Below are 18363 nucleotides of genomic sequence, written 5' to 3'. Positions count from 1 at the left end.
AATTCCTCTAGACCTTCAAAGAAAACACCGTCCCTCAAACTGCTCTATGAGACAAGAAACGGGAAGGAGTGACACCAGACTCACCCTGCTAAGCCAGCATTGCACCTCACTCAAACAACAATAATAAAATTCTAAGATAATCCCCCGAAGAACATGAATGTAGAAGTTCTCAAACCCGAGAGATCATTCTCTGATTAAATGGTCTTCCTTCCAAGGACAGTACAGATACTTAAATCAATACAGTAATACAGCGTATTCATAGACTCAAGGACAGAAGCCATACAACCTTCTCAATGGATGTAGAGAAGGCCTTTGACAAAGTTCAGTATTCATTCATGATAAAAAAATATCTCTGGAAAAGTTTGGAATAAAGAAACATATCAGCATAATAAAAGCTATATTTTATTCCAAACCTATTGTGCTGGCTAGTTTTATGTCAACTTGACATGAGCTAGTCATTTGGAAAAAAGAGGACCTCAGTTGAGAAAATGACACCTCATATGGGCCTGTGAGTAGGCCTGTGGTGGAATTTTCTTGATTAACAAATGATGGAGGAGGGCCCAGCTCACTGTGGGCAGTACAACTCCTTGAGCAGGCTATCTTGGTAAGAAAGCAGGCTGAACAAACCGTGTGGAACAAGTCAGTAAGTAACAGAGCTCCTCCATGGCCTCTGCTTCAGTTCCTACTTCCAGGTTTCTGCCCTGCTTGAGTTCCTGTCCCGATGTTCCTCACTGATAGACTGTTAGCTTAATGTATAAATAAATAAATCCTTTCCTTCCCAAGTTGCTTTTGATCATAGTGTTTTTTTACCACAGCAACAGAAACCCAACTAAGACACCTATATTCAACATTGTATTTAATGGGGAAAAACTCAATCATTTCCATTAAATCAAGAGCAAAAAAATAGTGTTTACTTTCTCCACTCTTATTTAATATAGTCCTTGTAGTCTTTCTTAGCTAGAGTAATAAAGAAAGTATTCCCTTTCTCTATTCTTACTCAATACAGTTCTTTTAGTCTTAGCTAAAACAATAAAAGAAGCCAAACAAGAAAAGAGGAAGTCAAATTATTTTTATTTGTAGACAATATAGTTGCATACATAAAATACCCTATCATCTCCACCGGGAAACTCTTATGAGAGTTTGCTTTCAGCAAGGTACCAGGAAACAAAATTCATATACAACAACCAGCAGCTTTTCTATATACCAACAACAGTCACATCAAGAATGAAATCTGGAAAATAATTCCATTCATAATAGTGTTTTCGTTATATTTGCTTTGTTTTTTGAGATGGAGTTTCTCTGTAGCTTTTAGAACCTGTCCTGGAATTCGCTCTGCAGACCAGGCTGGCCTCGAACTCACAGAGATCCATCCGCCTGTCTCTGCCTCCCGAGTGCTAAGAATAGAGGTGTGAACCACCACCACTGCCTGGCTATAATAATCTTAAAACACACAGAAACAAATCCACCCAAGGCAGTGAGAGACTCCCGACAATGAAAAATTTAAATCCTAGAACAATCTTATAGGAAACAGAAAGTGCTCTTGTGCTCATGAATTGGAAGAATGAATATAATGAAAATAATATAATTCAAAAAGAAATTACACATTTAATGGTACCCCCATCAAAATTCCAATGACAGTCTTTACAGAAAGAGAAAAAAAATTACTAAAATTCAAATGGAGCACAGAGAATGCCAAATATTCAGAACATTCCTGAGCAGAAAACGCTGGAGGTATCACAATCAACATCTGATTTCAAATTCCAGCACAGGAGCATGGTGACAAAGCAGCTGACTCTGACATAAGAATGGACATATAAGTCGATGTACTAGAAGAGCCAGAATGAAACCACATGCCGCGGTCATGTGACTTTGGGCCCACACGCCGCGGTCATGTGACTTTGGGCAAAGATGCCAGAAACATACATTAGATAAAAATAGCCTCTTCAGTAAGTGGTGCTGGGCAAACTGGGTATCACATGTGGAATAATGAAGCTAGATCCACATCACGTACCCTCTATGAGCATTAACTCAAAATGGAAATGGATTGAATAATTTAACAGAAAAGGAGAAACTCCAACACTGTTAATGTAAGGCACAGAGAAAACACTTCAAAACAGGAGCAAATACTTTGTGAAAGGAATCCCAAGAATTGACATATGGGATTGCTTGAAAGTAAAATGCTTTTGTGAGCAAAGGAAACAACACGTGATAGAAACAGCCTGCAGGAAACCTTGGATGGACAGAGGAGTAATTCCTAGAGTAGATTAAGGGCACTAAAGACCAAAGAATGGAACAACCCAGTCAATAAACAAACAGCTCTCAAAAATGAAGTAGAAATGGCCAATAAACATATGAAAAATATACAGGATCTTTAACCATCAGAAAAATGCAACCCCAAAACTCAAGAAGCAAGGCAGATGGGTCAGGAGTCCAAGGCCAGCCTGAGTTACGTGAGACTCTGCCTAGCCCCCCCCCCACACTAAGAAAGAAAAGAAGAGGAAAAATAAAAACATTAACAACAAAACAGTCATTGTGATCATAGCTCTCCTTATCAGAGCAGTTTCCAGCAGAAACACTACTACATGTAAATTAAATGAATATTTTATGAGTATCTGACGGTCAACCTGAAGGAATCAATCAAGGACCTCTCTAGTCATGACGGCTCACATCTATAAACTTAGCATCCAGGAGGCTGAGTCGGGAGGATAGCTGTGAGTTTAAGATCGGTCTGAGTTACACACTGAGTTCTAGGCTAATTGGTTACAGAGTGAGACCTCCTGTCAGAAACTGAAAACAGCAGTTGGCGCACGCCTTTCTCCCCAGCATTGAGGAGGCAAAGGCAGGCGGATCTCTGAGCTCAAAGCCACCCTAATCTTCCAAGCAACTTCTAGGACAGTCAGGGCTACACAGAAAAACTCTACATAGAAAAAAAAAAAAGCTTTGTCTTCATAGACAAACAAACATCTAAAACAAGAGAAAGATTCGGGTATACCAAACAGTTCGTTCGGGTATACCAAACAGTTCGTTCGGGTATACCAAACAGTTCGTTCAGTGTACTGGGAGAGCCGGGAAAAAGCATGAGAACAGTGCCCCACCGTGGTTCAATGTGGTACTACACCAAACATCAATGGTCAAAACCCATTTCTGAAAGGATACTCTAAATTTTCATCTCTTACTACAAAATAATCAGAAAAACATCACATTAGAATATATTACATATAATATATACATTTAATATTTTAATTTTTATTAAATGAAACATAAAGGCAAGGCTGTCAGCAACAGCCACAATCATGTCTTGCCTAGCCAACCAAAAAACAGTAGTGGTGGCACCTGTTTAAAACCAGCTCTCGGAGTGGTGGGGCGAGGGCCCTTGTTTGGAGCATTTGCTCATTTCTATGCCAAGCAATAACAATGACAAGACATTTATCGCAGCGTTTTTGGATATGCTAAATCCCACGGGGTTCTGAACTTTAGAGGAATAAACACTATGGCATGTGAACTGTATGTTTCTAAGACCCCAACTAAAACATCTATTAGTCGCTGGAACTGTCAGGATAACGAAAAACAAGGGATGACTAAGAAATTAGCATGTGCAAGAGAAGCTTAAGGAGACAGAACTGAAAAATGCTGTGTGGGCCCCGGAGAGAATCCCAGAACAGAGGGGAAAAAAGGACATTAGGGAAAACTGAGGAAATCCAAATAAAGTATAATCTTACGTTAATGATAATTATGCATTGATATTGGTTAATAAGCAGTGACAAATGTCCCATTCTAATGTGAAGGAGGCACCAACAGCAAGGAAACTGAGTCACCGTGGCTGTGCTGACAACAACTAATTGTTTGAGAACAGCTACACGAAAGGACCTCAAGTGCATGAGGAAATGACGTACGTCTGAGTACTGGTCGCGTCAGATCGCCAGGTCTCATCACTACACACCGTATACATGGATTTAAGATCATACTGCACCCACTGAATGTGTCTGCCTGTTCTGTGCCAACTGAAAATTAAAAACAATAAGACCTAAGCTCTTTGGAAGGCCCACCAGAGACCCTAACTCAAAATAAATAAAAACGAAACAAGAAAGAGTGCTTGCAACCCTGCCATGCCACAGCTCGGCAGGAGGAACGCCCCAAACGCTAATGCACAGAGGAGGACTGCCACTAACGGCATTGTGACAAATGATTCAAAATAGCTAGACAAGAGTATGTTAGCATCTGACCACAAGGGAATGGCGGATGTACCAGGTACTAAGTATCCTAAGCATCCTGACATGATTAGCACACAGTGTACTTATTTATCAAAATACCACACCGCACCCAGAAACGTGTACAGTGTGCGTTGGTCAAAAAGCAAAACAAAGAGTTGACGTGGCCTCCAGGGATTGTCATGCCCCTACCTTTGAAGACATGATGTTCTTAACTTCCTCATCTGCTGCACAGTGTGCCCCAGCCAGGTCTGGGTTGCTGCTGCTCATCACGCGGGCCTGCATCAGCTTTGAACTCACGGCGGCAGCAGACGTGCGTCCGTACGTGTGGTATCGGGGGTCAGGAGTGGCGGCAGGGCCCCCTGTACCCCGGCAGCCAGGGACATGTCAACAGACAGGGCAGAGTCAGTTACGGAGCTTGAGAAGGACCCGATAAGGGAGGAGCGGGACTAAAATGGAAGCCTATCAGATGGGGGCCTCGGAAAGAGGCCTCGTCATGCTGCTGCTGTGAGGGGCAGGGAGGCCATGCTGGGGGAAGTAGGCAGGGTGTGAGGTGGGGAGAGGTGGGGAGGGGTGGGGAGAAGAGGACGGAAGTGGGGAGGGCTGCAGAGAACTGGAGGCCATGAGGAACCAGACCCCAAGGTTGCCAGAGTTTCTGAATTCTCAAGCAAAGCTACAAACAGGACTACTTTTGCTTGATCGCTATCTAAATGACGCGACCCTACAACTCATGGGGGAAGGTTGTCCATCGTCCACAGTCATCTTTTGAGGAGAGACATCTGCAAAGTTTCAAAGTGAGACCAACTCGAGATTGAAAATTGGACTAAAATGACAGATTTATGTAAAATATGACTGCGGAGACTAAGTTTATTTGGATGTGGGATTTTTAAAAGTTCATTGATGATATTTTTATATCATGCTACCCAGACATTATGGTTTATTGCCTATGTTAAAAACTAAGAAAACAGTGAACTAGATTATTAGCTGGGGGGAATGGCCACTTTTTTTTTTTTATAGAATGAAAAGTTTCAGAATTTTCAGTGGTGTCACAGCCATTGAATAGATACTTTTTTTTTTAAAAAAAAAAAACTATTATTTTAGAATCCGACATAATCAACAGTTCTCTCCAGCTTTTAAAGCAGATACTTTGCCAGGTCATAAACTGGCAGTGAGGTATAGGCCACTGAGACTAGGCAGGCACAGCACGTGCAACACGAAAAGAGAGAAGGGAGGGAGAGAGAACCATCTAGAAAGCTTTAATTTCAGCATTTATATAAGTTTTACTTTGAAAAATGAAGCTGAACCTTTAACCCCACGGCAGTGGTATGCGGTGGTACCCTGCGGGGGACCTGTCCCCTCAGGAAACATTACCTGACTTGGGCACATCCCTGTGCAGCTCAGGCAGTCGGAACACATAGTGCACGTAGGAGGCCAGCAGGCAGTTTCTCCCATGTTGGTCCTTTCTCAGGTCCTTGCTGTTGTGCAGGCTGTTTGCAATGGCCACCACGGACTCGAAGGCAAACTGGGAGAAGTTTGCTGAGGAGCCAAGAGAAAACGAGAAGTTGAGGGAGATGTTCTCAGGCCAGCGACAGAATGTTCTGGTCACTGACCACCTTAGGCTGGCATGAGAAATGTCGGTGAGAGGCATCTATGTGCCAGGCAGCTCCAGTGTGGAGCCTTGCTCACCACAGACATGCTCACATTCCCTCTGTGTGGCTCAAGCTGGCCTAGAACTCACTGCGCTCCTCCTGCCTCAGTCTCCCACAGTGCTAGAATTAAAGGCATGGTAGCGTAACCCACCATGCCTGGCTCACATTCCGTTCTTTTTCTCAGCAGTTTCTCACAACCGGGATGTGACCATGTCTATCCGCCATCACTCTCTAAACTCAGCTGAAAACAGGTTACGCAGTGGGTTCTGCAGACAGACATCATGTTGGACTTTATCCTTAGGCCCTACCTCAGATCAGCTGAACCAGAATCTACATTTCCTCAGGATGCCCAAGGGATTGTGAGAGCAATGTATAAGCTCCATGCTGTCTGGTGCTCCAACCCCTTCATCATTCGGCTTTAGGCAACTTCATGCCTGTTTCTGCTCAAACTCAGCTATGTCCTAGTGAGGGGGGTGTCAGTCACCCCACTCTTGCTCCTCGACTTCGCTCATGCTGTCGTCCTCACCTAGAGTATCTTCCTCGCCTCTTGCCACAAGATCACACTGACCACGAAGTCAGACCACCCTTTCCATGCTCGGCCTCCTCATACAGCCTGCAATGCCCCACAGTGATAGGAATCCAAACCACACCACTCTGAAATTTAGCCTCCCCACGAAGGCTGGGACCCATTCCTAGGCCTGGTGCATGTCTCACCACGTTTGAGGCTCTTCCCTCCCACAGTGTGCCTTTCCTAATATTAGATGGAACAGAAGCAGGTTCCAGGTGAATGCTTGCTGACTTAAGTCCTTCATTGTCTTCATGTGTTTATTTATAGGTTTTCTGTTTTGTTTTTTGAGATGGGGTTTCTCTGTGTAGCCCTTGCTGTTCTATAATTCGATTTGTAGACCAGGCTAACCTCAAGCTCACAGAGATCTGCCTGCCTCTGCCTCCTGAGTGCTGGGATTAAAGGCATGCGCCACCATGTCTGGCTGTGTGTAATAGGTGTGTACATGTGTTCCTGTGTGCATGTGTATGCACAGGCCAGATACTGACCTTAGATGTCTCCTTCAATTGCTCTCCACCTTATTTTTTTTGATAACATGCCTGATCTTGCCAAGTAGGCTATGGTGACTGGCCAGTGAGCTCCAAGTATCCTCAGCAAGTAACTGAACTATTGCTCCGCCCCAAAAGCTTTAATATTAATGATTCTACTTAAAGTCATTTTTAGCATTTATTTTATTTGTGTGTGTGTGCGTGTGTCTGTGCGTGTGTGTGTGTGCGCACGCGCACTGTGGTGCAAATGTGGAGTTCAGACAATAACTTAAGGCAGTCAGTACTCTCCTTCTACCACGCAGATCCCAAGAATCCTTGGAACTGGAGCTACAGATAGTTATGAACTATGTGAGTAATGGGAACTGAACCTAGGCCCTTTGCAAGAACAAAACTGCTTTTAACCACTAAGCCACCATTCTAGCCCTTCTCCCGTTCTGTTTTAAACACGCAGGAGTCTGGCCAAGCAGCACTGGACTTGACTTTGTGGCAAAGGTTGCAAGAGCTGCTCTCCGCATTCATGGGTTTGTGGAAAGACAAGATTCACTAGGCAAAGCTGCCTGGCCAAGCCACGCCTCCTCCCAGCCCACAGGCCTCTACCTGTCTGGCCAGCGATGACCATGGGCTGCACAGAAAGCTGGAAGAGTTTGTCCAGCACCAGGTGGAGGAAGAGCACCAGGGGCTCCAGGCGGGAGGAGTTCAGGCAGATGATGCTGAGCTTCAGCTCGTGCTCCAGCGTGCTCTCTGTGATCTTCTGGTCAAGCACACGGATAGGGAAGGTCACCTGGCTCTCCAGGGAGTGGCAAAGGGTGAAGAACTTCTCCAGGTGGTTGTCCTGGGAAGGCAGAAGGCAGAAGCCTCTCATGAGGTTTTATTCTTTCAAGATCCACCCAGGAATTTGGTGGAAGGAACCTCTTAGTGCCTCAGATTAGAAGGTTAAGTCCCACATGCTTCCAGCAAAGGTAATGAATTTCTTTGTAGAATGTGATGGGTAAAATAGAACCTTTTATACCGGGCTGGCCTCTAATTCACAGAGGTCCACAGAGGTTTCTGCCTCCCGAGTGCTGGGATTAAAGGCGTGCACCGCCACCACCCAGCTAAAATAGAACCTTTTAAATAACTATTAATCAAAGAAAAAATAAATCAGGCTTCAACTCACTCCATAGGTACTAGGTATTAGACAGCCAAGAAAGGGGGCTAATGAGATGTGTAACCCAGTGGCAGGCCTTGGCATTCCTTACCTGGGTGTGAACGGAAGACACAGCTTGCACTTCAATATTAAATACTCCCTTATGGCCCTCAGCCCACTTGATGGGAGGATTCTGTAAAGGGACTTTCTGTGTTACAGAGAGAGAAAGACAAGAGATTAGTAACGTGATTCCCCTTTGCAACGATTAATGAGCAACTTGTCTGTGAACAGCAGATTCTACAAACAGAGCTTCCTCAGTTAGAAGTCAGGCCTTTCGTTCAAGTTCCTTCTATACCAAACTAGTTCTTTTCACACTGACAAGTCAGCCACACTCCCTGGCCTTAGCATTTGTTCAAGTGCTCCGAGAGTGAGTTGGGTAATCTATCTCTAACCTCTTATTCAACACTGATGATCTTGGATGCTGGGAATGTAATTAAATGGTCTTCCCATTATTCGGGGATGGCAGGACAGAGATTGGAGGGCCCAGTCTGGGTTTTGTGCCTCTTTCATCAAAATGATAAGAAGCATGCTATGTTTGTAAGGACAGGACAAGGGAGGTGGCAGGAGATGGGGACCCATGGAACTCCTTGAAAGGTACAAACTGGAGTCCAAGCCCACAGAGCTTTACTTGGCCCACAGGGTCCTGGGCATTGTTGTGAATTTGTTGTTAATGTTTCAAAGTCAGCAAAGATCATACAACACATTAATTTCTAACTTGAGAGCTGAAGTATTGCCACGGACTGCAAAGACATGAGGAACGGCAAGACAGGAAGGGCAGAAGCTCTGGAGTTGGCATCTTTACAGTCTATCCACCCGGGCTGTGACCGATGGCCCACAAGAGGAACTGCTGATTCAGGCCTGGAAACATTCCGAAAGCATTCTTGATAGGAGTAGAATCTATCACAATTGGGCTCAACCTGTCTCCTAATCTATAGAACCGTGACGTGCAGACAATTCGAGGTAGCATTGCCTCAGGTGCACGTCGCAGCTACAGGACATTCTGATGTGGCGATGTCTCAGTGAGTAACGTTTCTTTCGCTGCCAAATTCCCCTCCCATCCTGTCGGAACAATGTGCTCTTAGAAAACATAGGGTGCTTGGAGGTGGCAACCCTAGAGAAGCCTGCAAGTAACCTCGGACCTCAGAACACAGCCTCGGGGATGCAAAGTGGGTGTGGGAAAGTGATCCCAGACCACAGCTGGACAGGACGCAGCCGCCAGACGGTGCTGGTTACCTCGGCAGAATGTATGGAGTAGTTGGGCGGCAGTTTTTCCAATGCGACTGGGAGACAATAGGATCCGGTTTGAAGACGTTCATTTAAGAGAATTGGCAGCCACTGAAACAGATGATGTCACGAGCAGAGTGGTTTGTAGAGCAGCGCACAACCCTGGCGATTTATCTAGCTCACAGTCACCAGACAAAGCTAAGCAATGATTAGATATTGACCAGATCTCCTTCCGGCAGCAGCGGCTTCAAGCCAGTTCTTTGCACTGTAAATACCCTGAGTGTTCCTGAGATGGTAATGCCAAAGATTTGCTGCTTTCTGGGCCCTTCTGGACTTCCTACAGCACAAGTGTAGTGCCATTTTTTTTCTTTATGGTCAGTATTGGCTCCTGTCTAAATATCAATGTTCATTTTACTTTTCATGGCTTTTAAAGAAATAATTTTTTCCACTGAAGAGCTCTCTCTCTCTCTGTCTCTCTGTCTCTGTCTCTCTCTCTTTCTATACACACACACACACATGTATATATAACTTAAATTCAGAAATAACATATATGGCAATGCTTTTTTAATTAAATAAATGAATATTCGTTCAAGATTGGCTACCCAATCGCTTTCCTTTTGAGGAACCTGTCATTTCTAAGTAAAGCCATTTCTACTATCTGCTACAGTTCAGACTAGCACATTTTACAGCTCTTGACAGGAGACAAGCAAGTGAGCAGACTGTAGGCGCTCTCTGCAGGGACATTGGCTCCATCAGCAATTGCAGGGGGAGGCGGCAAGCTGAAAGTAACTCACTGAATAACCCAGAAGACTCTCTCCGGAGGCCCCTTGCTTCTGCTGACAGCTGATGTGGTAGAAGGTGAAGAGGAGGTGGTGATTTACTGTGAGCTTGGCGGGGAGCTTAATTTTCACTTCTTCGTAAAAGTCAGGAGACCTGTACCAGAAGCACATGGGACACACATCACGATCAGCAAAAGGATGCCGCCCTGAATGTGAGGCACGGCACCGTCCACCCTTTGCTCCCAAGTGCCTGCATGATGTGGGGCTTCTCATTTCCTTACTCCTGCTCCTAAGCTGTAAGGCCTCCAGGCCGAACCGACGCTATGAGAAACATTCCACCTACACAAAACTGCTCATGATCTGAAGGTCATGGCAGAGAGAGCAGGATTTTACCCACACAATGGGAAAATATGACTTGATCCGGAAAGAGGACGAGGTTCCGAGTACTGCTCTGGCCTCTTCTCCCATCTCAGCCCCAAGAACGGGCCTGGCATGTGGCTGTCCTCACCAATAGACACTGCTAAGGCTTCACAGGCACTGTCATTTAGTCCCCGTGACAAGCCTGGCCAGTGTTTGCACTGGCTGGAAGTAGGTCAGGGGCAAATGACAAGATGACCAAAGAGAGCTGGGTTTTGCTTCTGGTCCTCCTTGGGTCTCAAACCAAGTGAGAAAATACTCTTTATTTAGCACTCTCTATCACCACTTTTGAAATAACCAAAAAAAATATTAGGTTCTTAAATAGCTTTTCTTCTCAAAGCCTTAGTTACTTACAAAATTGTGCACTGCCAAAATAGAATTACAGAATAAATATGCTGCGGAAATGGTGGGACAAACACTCATGGAGTCAAAAACCAAACCCCCCCAAACCTGGGAGGCATTGACTATTTGTTGTGTATGTTCAGGACTCTGAGATATACTCACTTATTATGGTATGTAATTGCTGTGTACACTTCCTGCAGAAATTCAGGCCCATTGGACTTCCCAAAGATGACCTGTTTGTCGATGTAGAAGAAACCAAGTTAAGAGTGACTTCTGTCTCTATCAAATCATCTCTCACATCAACGGGACACTGTGTTCTCATGAATTTGTAGTTTATAAGTTAAGGCTAAGTCCTAAAGTTGGCATGATCATACAGACTAAATATGGGGTGAAGAGTAAACTGAGGCTTCAAGGGTGGCACAATTATACAGATTAAAAGTGGGGTGAAGAGAAAAATGGGGGTGAAGACTAACTAGTGACTGAGGCACAGAGCCACCCTCTAACTTGTAGAGCATTAGAACGGCTTGTTCCACGGGCAGTGACCCTACAAGAAACTCTCGGTCCTTTAAAATGGCCTTTAGTTCCAAGGCAGGGCATCTCACGATGGCATCATTTGGGAAAGAGACTTAAGACAGAGGCTGTTTCCCCACCATCATCTTAGGGACCATACTGGACTAGCCAGAAAGGTCCCTGCATGTGTAGAGTAGGCTATGCTGGAACGGAATACACTGTGTGTGGCTTACTGGCAAAGCATTTGTCTAGTGTCATCAAGAGACCTTGGTGGGTTGTGGGCATACTCGGTATACTGAGAACTCAAGACTTCATCCCTGTGGACTGACAAAGAGAGGATAGCCCCATCCCCCCCCCCCCCAACTGGAGGTAAACGCTACCCTCTTTTTACCGGCATGGCGTTGCTGGGGTCTTCTCCACACATAAACTGGATCTTTATTGTAATGTTGCGGGCAGACGCTAGTTTGTTAGCAAAGTTCAGTCTCTGTGGGTAGACGTAGAGAAGATTTCTGGAAAAGAGAGAACCAATAATCAATATCTAGAGTCCACTTCTGCTCACAGACCAACACCTGAACCTGAAGTCTGAAGTAACACTGTCGAGCTGCGTCATCACCTGCTCCTGTGACCCTGGCTATGGTATATCATGATGGCATCTCACCAAGACCATAGGCTCTGCCACCACCTCGGAAAGATAGTGACTATCGATGTCTCACTAGAAAAGGGTAAGTGGATCCAACAGTCAAGTTGGAGGCAAATGAATAGCTGTGTGGACCCGCTTCTGATGGACCATGCAGAGTGTCCCAAGGAAATCATCTAAGATCAGAGCAAACATTGAGAGCCATGCTACAAATGTAATCCCTCTGAACCACTAGGAACAGGCGAGTTCATGTTCAGAATCCCAGTCCTGGTCTGCAAAGAGCGTGGGAGGGGGTTGCTCCATATTTTAAGATGCGACAGTCTTCTAAGCTAAGTAGTTACTGCATTAGAGAGGCCCGATTTGGGAATTAGGCTGATCCGTCTCCCCAGTTCTCATAGTCTAGTTTTGCTTTCAAAATAAATTTGGAAGTCTTACTGTGCAATATACTTCATTAGCAACCAGTCATTAATGAACACAAAGACATTTCGCAGACTATCATTAAACCCTACTTAGTTTTCTGTAAGCATTATGGCTGAGTCCATTAGCTTTGTGGAGGGTGAAAGCAGCCTCCCAAGTCTGTATTCTCCAGTCTGTTCTACGCCTTCTAAACCTGGTGCTCTGTAGCGTTAACAGGAAGCTGGAGAAGAAAAGGTGGTGGGGGGAAGCAAACACTGCTGAAGAAGCGTGGGTCAAATAAACTAAACAGGCTAATGTGTACATCGAATACCAGAGAAGGGCGGAAGTCTACTCCTCTCCCCAGTGTTTAGAATTCACTTTATTTGGCTGGCCTTTCTCAGATATATCTCTCAGACAGACAGACAGACAGACAGACAGACAGACACACTGAAACACACACACACACACACACACGTGCACGCGCACTTCAGAATTTTTATGTTCTAAGATGGATTAACATTCTAAGATTCTAAAACTGGCTACAGAAGGCTATGTCCCATCCAGGTGGACGCTACAGCACATGGATTCGTCTGAGCTGGGTGCAGGAGTGCACACCCGTAATCCTAGAATTCAAGAGGCAAAGGCAAGGGGATCATTGCCAGTCTGAGGCCAGTGTCATCTACATAAAATCCAGACCAGTCAAGGATACACAGCACAATTCTGCCTCAAAAACAAAACAAAACAGAAAACCCAAGGATTTTCTACTCAAATATCTTGTAGTAAGGAATGCTGTTAGGTCATTCGAGGAAAAAAAATCAGTATCTGGAGCTCTGAAGAACACAGGAGCTGTTGCTTTGTATGCCAAGTTCAAAGGTCATAGGGGTAAATACATAGCATTCCTATGCTTTGCTGATCCTTGTCTCTCTAAACCGGGGGCTCACTAGAGACAGGATGGGGGTGAGAGTCTAGGAGCTGGTAGAGTTGTGGTACCCTTTCTAGGCCACTCCGACTTCACACAATAGTATGACTATCCAGATGCAGTGGCAGCTGGAACACCCCTGGGGTTTTGCCCTTTGTTTTAAGCTGTCTTGCACCCTATCCTCTTGTTGGCTCTTATTCCTGTGTGCACTGAATACTTCTTATATTCAAGTGTAAAGCAAGGTAAGGCAACCATTTGAATTCAATTTCAACGGCCAGAATATTTAATGAGCCTTACCCAGGGATGGAGATGATGGATCACGGCACAACAGAAGGTTTGGCTTAGAATCTGGGGGTATTCAGGTTGGGAGGCACCTAGCACAAGCCAGTATTTTCTAAGATGAGAAAATTATAGCCTTGAGAGATGAGGTGAGTCCAGTCTGGGAGTCAGCAGCTGAGAGGCAGAGGATCAACATCTATTGTGTCTTCTCTACCCTCTGCTGTCTCAGTGGTACCTGTCGATCTGGTTCGCCAGTCATCGTAAATCTGATACAGCTGAAGCACAGGGGTCATCAAAAGTGGACACTGGCACATGCATGTACTGAAGACAGTTTACGTTAGTGCTACAAGAGGTGTGTATGTGTGTGTGTGTGTGTGTGCATACATTGCTAAGGGCATAAACATGCCTGTCTGGGGAGTATGTATACCTCTTCCCATCACTCAGTCTTGCTCATCTCCACTGTCGACACATCAATAAGAGGGTTAAAATTTATTGAGCAGCGGGGATAGGATATCCTGAAAAGGCTAACGCTGGAGCCAGGGGGCAGAGATTAGAATCCATCTTTGTTTCTTCTGCCTGTATGGCTTTGAGAGACTTTGCTTCTGGAAAGTTGAATTGTTTAAAACCTCAGGGGAACTAACAAGTGCATCTACCTATAGGCTGTGGTGAGTATATAAACCCAGTATGCAGGGGGAGGGCAGGGATCCTGGTAAAAGCTCCAGGTCTATTGGCCTACACAGCAAGAGACCCTATTTCAAACACTCAGAGGGAGGAAGGATGCATTCAGAGGCCAGAGGAGGGTCTTAGATCCCCTGGATTGGCGCTCTTCTAGGAACTGGCCAGTAGACTCCTTCGACCCCACACAAACCCTCATCCTTGTCAAGGGAACACTCACTTTCTCAGTGTTTTGGCCCTTCTTTGTCTACAGAGTGAATACCTTTCTTGTCTTAAGGTAAAAAAGAAAATTTTTTTCCAGTGCTATTAGCTTTTTTCCCCCGAGACGTAAAAGTCTTTAGCTGTGTTCTAAAACTCCCCCTACTAAGCTTTTTTTTTTTTTTTCAGAGGCAAAAAAGATTCCAGAAATCATTTTCTGCAGTGGAAATGCACGGGGTGCCCACTGCACCTAAGAGAGGCTCTGCTGCAAAGAGAAAAGTGGGTGTCCTTCATCTCTTCAGCAGCCAGACGGCAAGACATGATTCCAGCAGAGCCATGGTCAAAATGCCCACTGACGTCAGTATCTGTGGTTGACTGATGGCTTTTATGCAAGCATTCAAAAGGAAGTGGCAATCCAGATACATTACTAAAGCAAGGCAAATAGTCGAGGAGGTGATTTTGGTTTGCCATTCATAGAAGTACTAGGAGTAGCTGCCATTATTTCACAGTTACGACGCACAGGTGCTGCCCCCCAGTGTCAGATAGAAGCGTTAGGGTTTTAAATACACAAAGAACACATTACAATGGGAATTCTCAGAGCTCCGTATTGGCTTTGGTTTTGGACCGTTGTTCTAGGTAGTCCTCAAGAACTTCAGTCTTCCGTGTCACTCGACTGAGCAAGGGGGATTACAGGCAGGTGCCGATAGGCCCCACTTGAGAGCTCAGTATTTTATGTGCTGTGGAATTACTTAGAAAACCGACAAACCTAATGGGCCTGTATTTTTAAAAGTGGAAGTTTGTGTTGTAAACACACACAAGTGCTCTACAACTCTGTCATTACCAGAGGTTCAGGAGGAACAGGAGGCAGCCAACACCAGCATTACCTGGGAGCCAGCCTGTGCCCAACATTGCCAACTTCAAGAAGCACTGGCCAAGAGAACTGGTTTGCTTTTAATCCAAAGACATAAAAAGCCCAATGGTTGACTGTGATATTTCCCCCCTTTTATTTAGGATTTACTGCTAGGAAGTTCAAAGCCAACTGTGTAGCTCACTGCCAAAAACCTTAAAAATATTGTGTATCAACTTTGCCCAGATTTAGAGTGAATTCTCTTCCTCTGTTTTCCCTATCAGTGTGTGGTGGTCTAAATGAGAATGGCCCCAAAGGCTCATGTATTTGTAGGTTTGGGTCCCAGTTGGTGGAACTATTCAGGAAGGATTAGGAGGCGTGGCCTTGTTGGAGGAGGTCCTCACTCAGGGTGGGCTTTGAGGTTTCACAAGCCCAACCTTGCCTAGTCTCACTCTGTCTCCTGCCTGTGGGTCAGAAAGGAAGCTCTCAGTTACTGCTCAGCTCCATGCCTGCCTGCATGAATGCTCTCTGCCACGATGGCCATGAACTAACCCCTGAAACTGTAAGCAAGCTCCCAGTGACATGGTTTTTTTTATAAGTGACCTCGGTCATTGGGTCGCATTGTTTCATCACAGCAATGGACCAGTAACTAAGACACAATCCCTGTAAGCTGCCTCTGACACTCTTTCAAATCACACAGTTCACAAGTAGCTGCATAAACACAGAGCGCTTACTGTGTCCTGCCCTGGCCTTCTGTGAGCATGGGCTCATGGCATTCCTAGCGCTTCTTGTTTACAGTGTCTTAGGTTAGGTCAACCACACACTCATAAAGGACCGTAGTGGGAGACAAAATGAGAAGGAAGCCCTGATATGCGGCGTGAAGGGATTCAGAATTCAGGCAAGTATAGCTAAGTCCGGAGCCTGCTCCACATCTCTCCCGACCCACAGCTACTCACCGTGGAGCTCATGATGTGGAACTGGAGCTGCTTCTAATAAGTAAAGTAAGCCAGACATAGAAGCAGAAATGTTTCATGTTGTGGAATGAAAACAACAACAACAACAACAACAACAACAACAACAACAACACAACACACACACAGAGGAAAACAGAAGGGAAAAACTGTTGGGGAGGAGAAAGGAAAGGACCAGTTAAAGGCAATTGGGGAGTGAACATGGTTACATTATAGGGATGCATTTGAAAAGATGGCATTGTGAAACTGGTTACTAGAATACAGCAAATCCACACTAATAGGGAGAGGAAGAGGATGAGGAGGACGAAGAGCTATAGCAACTGTTGTTGATCCACCTCCCAGGTGCGAACTGATTTCGGGAAAACTGAAATCTGGTGAGTTAATAGGGGACCTATATCACTGCTTTCACAGGATACAAAAGAAATTCATGACTCAGTTTTGCTGCTGCTACTGATGCTGTGTGCCTGTGTGTACGTGTGTGTGTGTGTGTGTGTGTGTGTGTGTTGTATGCATGTATGTTGAGGCCAGAGAAGAATGTGGATGCCCTGTCTCCTGTGCCCGGCTTTTTGGCGCAGGTACAGGGATTTGAATTCGGGTCCCTATGATTGCCAGCAAGTGTATTCATCACCGAGCAGCCTCTCCAGCTCCGCCCCACCCCCACACTCAACCCAGCCTTAGTTTTAAAGTTTGAAGAAAAGATGAGAAGTGTGCCTTGGGCTTTTCTCACAACTAAATATAATTGTTAGCTGCAGTGTGGAAATCCTTCAGAACTCATTGAGTCATTAAGTCAAGGTCCTCTGGTTTTGTCCTTATTACACCATACTATTTATATTTCCATGAAGAGTTGCATAGATCTGAACTCATATTTTAAGTTTCTAAGGAAAACATATAAAGGAAAGGAGGTAGGATTGGCTCATCTCTTGTAGTTTTATAATCTCCGTGGTGTTCTAAGCTAGTGGGAAAATGATTTTTTTTTAACTTATAATGATACACCTAATCAATTAGCCATGGTTCCCTACACTGGGGCTGGGCCTGTAGCTCGGTGGTAGAGTGTATGCCTAGCAGCAGCGGGCCCTGACTTCTATCTCCAGGACCAAAAATAAACCAGAACTAAAACTAGAAAGACATTACCTCACTACACTGTCAAAACTCAGGCCTCCCCTACTGTGGTTCTGTTTTCCACGTGTAGTGTTTATCTGCTCCTCCCGCCCATATCCACTGTTTCCCTCAGAAAACCAGGGCACAGCAGTGCACTTGCCCGGATTCCTGCTATGAGGAGCCAAGAGCAGGCAGCGGCTGAGTCCTGAAACCACAGGGCGTCCATTAACGGAGAGGTGGTATAAATGCCTCTGCTCTAGAGAGAGAGGACTGGGTGAATGTTGACTTTTGGGGACCTTAGGAAAGTGGATGGAAAAGTTGAAACTAAGGATTAGAACACTTAATGATAGAAGGCCCCCTTCCTCCTCCCACATCAGCAAAAGTAGTAAGGGAAAATAGTCCTGAAGGCCAATCCATCGGAGGAGAATCAGCCCTGCTGAAAAGCAGTTTAAAGACAAAAGAAGGTGCATATTTAGCCTCATTTACTGGGGAAGCAGAGGCAGGAGGTTCACTAGAGCCCAGAAGTCTAGAGCCAGCCCAAGCAGACTAAGAAGACCCTGTATGGAAATAACCACGATGACAAATGCCAACAAAAATACAGAAACCAAAGAAAGACGGGACCCTGGATTTCAGGGTGCTCCCTCTAGTCTACAGAAACCACTTTTGACAGTGAACTACAAGCCCGGATTTGCCTTCCTTTAATCACTTCCCCATAAGCTTATACCCCAGGCAGCCTCGACCTTAAGTTATATGAAAAGAGGGTGTCTTGTGAATACCTGGCTGAGTTCTATAAACAGAACCTCCGGGGGTAAAACCAGCATTCGTCACCATTAAATACAAGACTTTTAGGTAGAACAGTAACTCCAAAGCATGGCAGGTTCAGATGAGCACAAAGCCAGGAGGATGTCGGGAGCCGTGAGCGGTAGAGCCAATGACTGCGCTGCACACATCCTTCACATGTCACCTGCACATTCC

The 18363-nt window shown here is 45.2% G+C and overlaps 1 protein-coding gene across 3 annotated transcripts in view; it reads right to left on the bottom strand.

Moving 5' to 3' along the window:
- Dock8 (dedicator of cytokinesis 8) overlaps positions 1-18363 on the bottom strand; it is a 184598-nt gene that overhangs the window by 70567 nt on the left and 95668 nt on the right. For all 3 annotated transcript variants that reach the window (XM_050157606.1, XM_050157613.1, XM_050157623.1), the window contains exons 15-22: positions 11760-11877; positions 11021-11091; positions 10115-10253; positions 9330-9431; positions 8149-8244; positions 7508-7742; positions 5580-5744; positions 4401-4570 (exon numbers count right to left, since the gene is read on the bottom strand). In XM_050157606.1, the coding sequence (XP_050013563.1) occupies positions 4401-4570; positions 5580-5744; positions 7508-7742; positions 8149-8244; positions 9330-9431; positions 10115-10253; positions 11021-11091; positions 11760-11877 (1096 nt within the window). The remainder of the gene's footprint in view (positions 1-4400; positions 4571-5579; positions 5745-7507; positions 7743-8148; positions 8245-9329; positions 9432-10114; positions 10254-11020; positions 11092-11759; positions 11878-18363) is intronic.

Source organism: Alexandromys fortis, unplaced genomic scaffold (assembly GCF_014885135.2).
Source record: "Alexandromys fortis isolate MF-2015 unplaced genomic scaffold, M_Fortis_MF-2015_v1.1 scaffold_10, whole genome shotgun sequence".
Taxonomy (NCBI): domain Eukaryota; kingdom Metazoa; phylum Chordata; class Mammalia; order Rodentia; family Cricetidae; genus Alexandromys; species Alexandromys fortis.
Note: the sequence above shows the minus strand (reverse complement) of the source record. Positions and strands in the feature narration are given on the sequence as shown.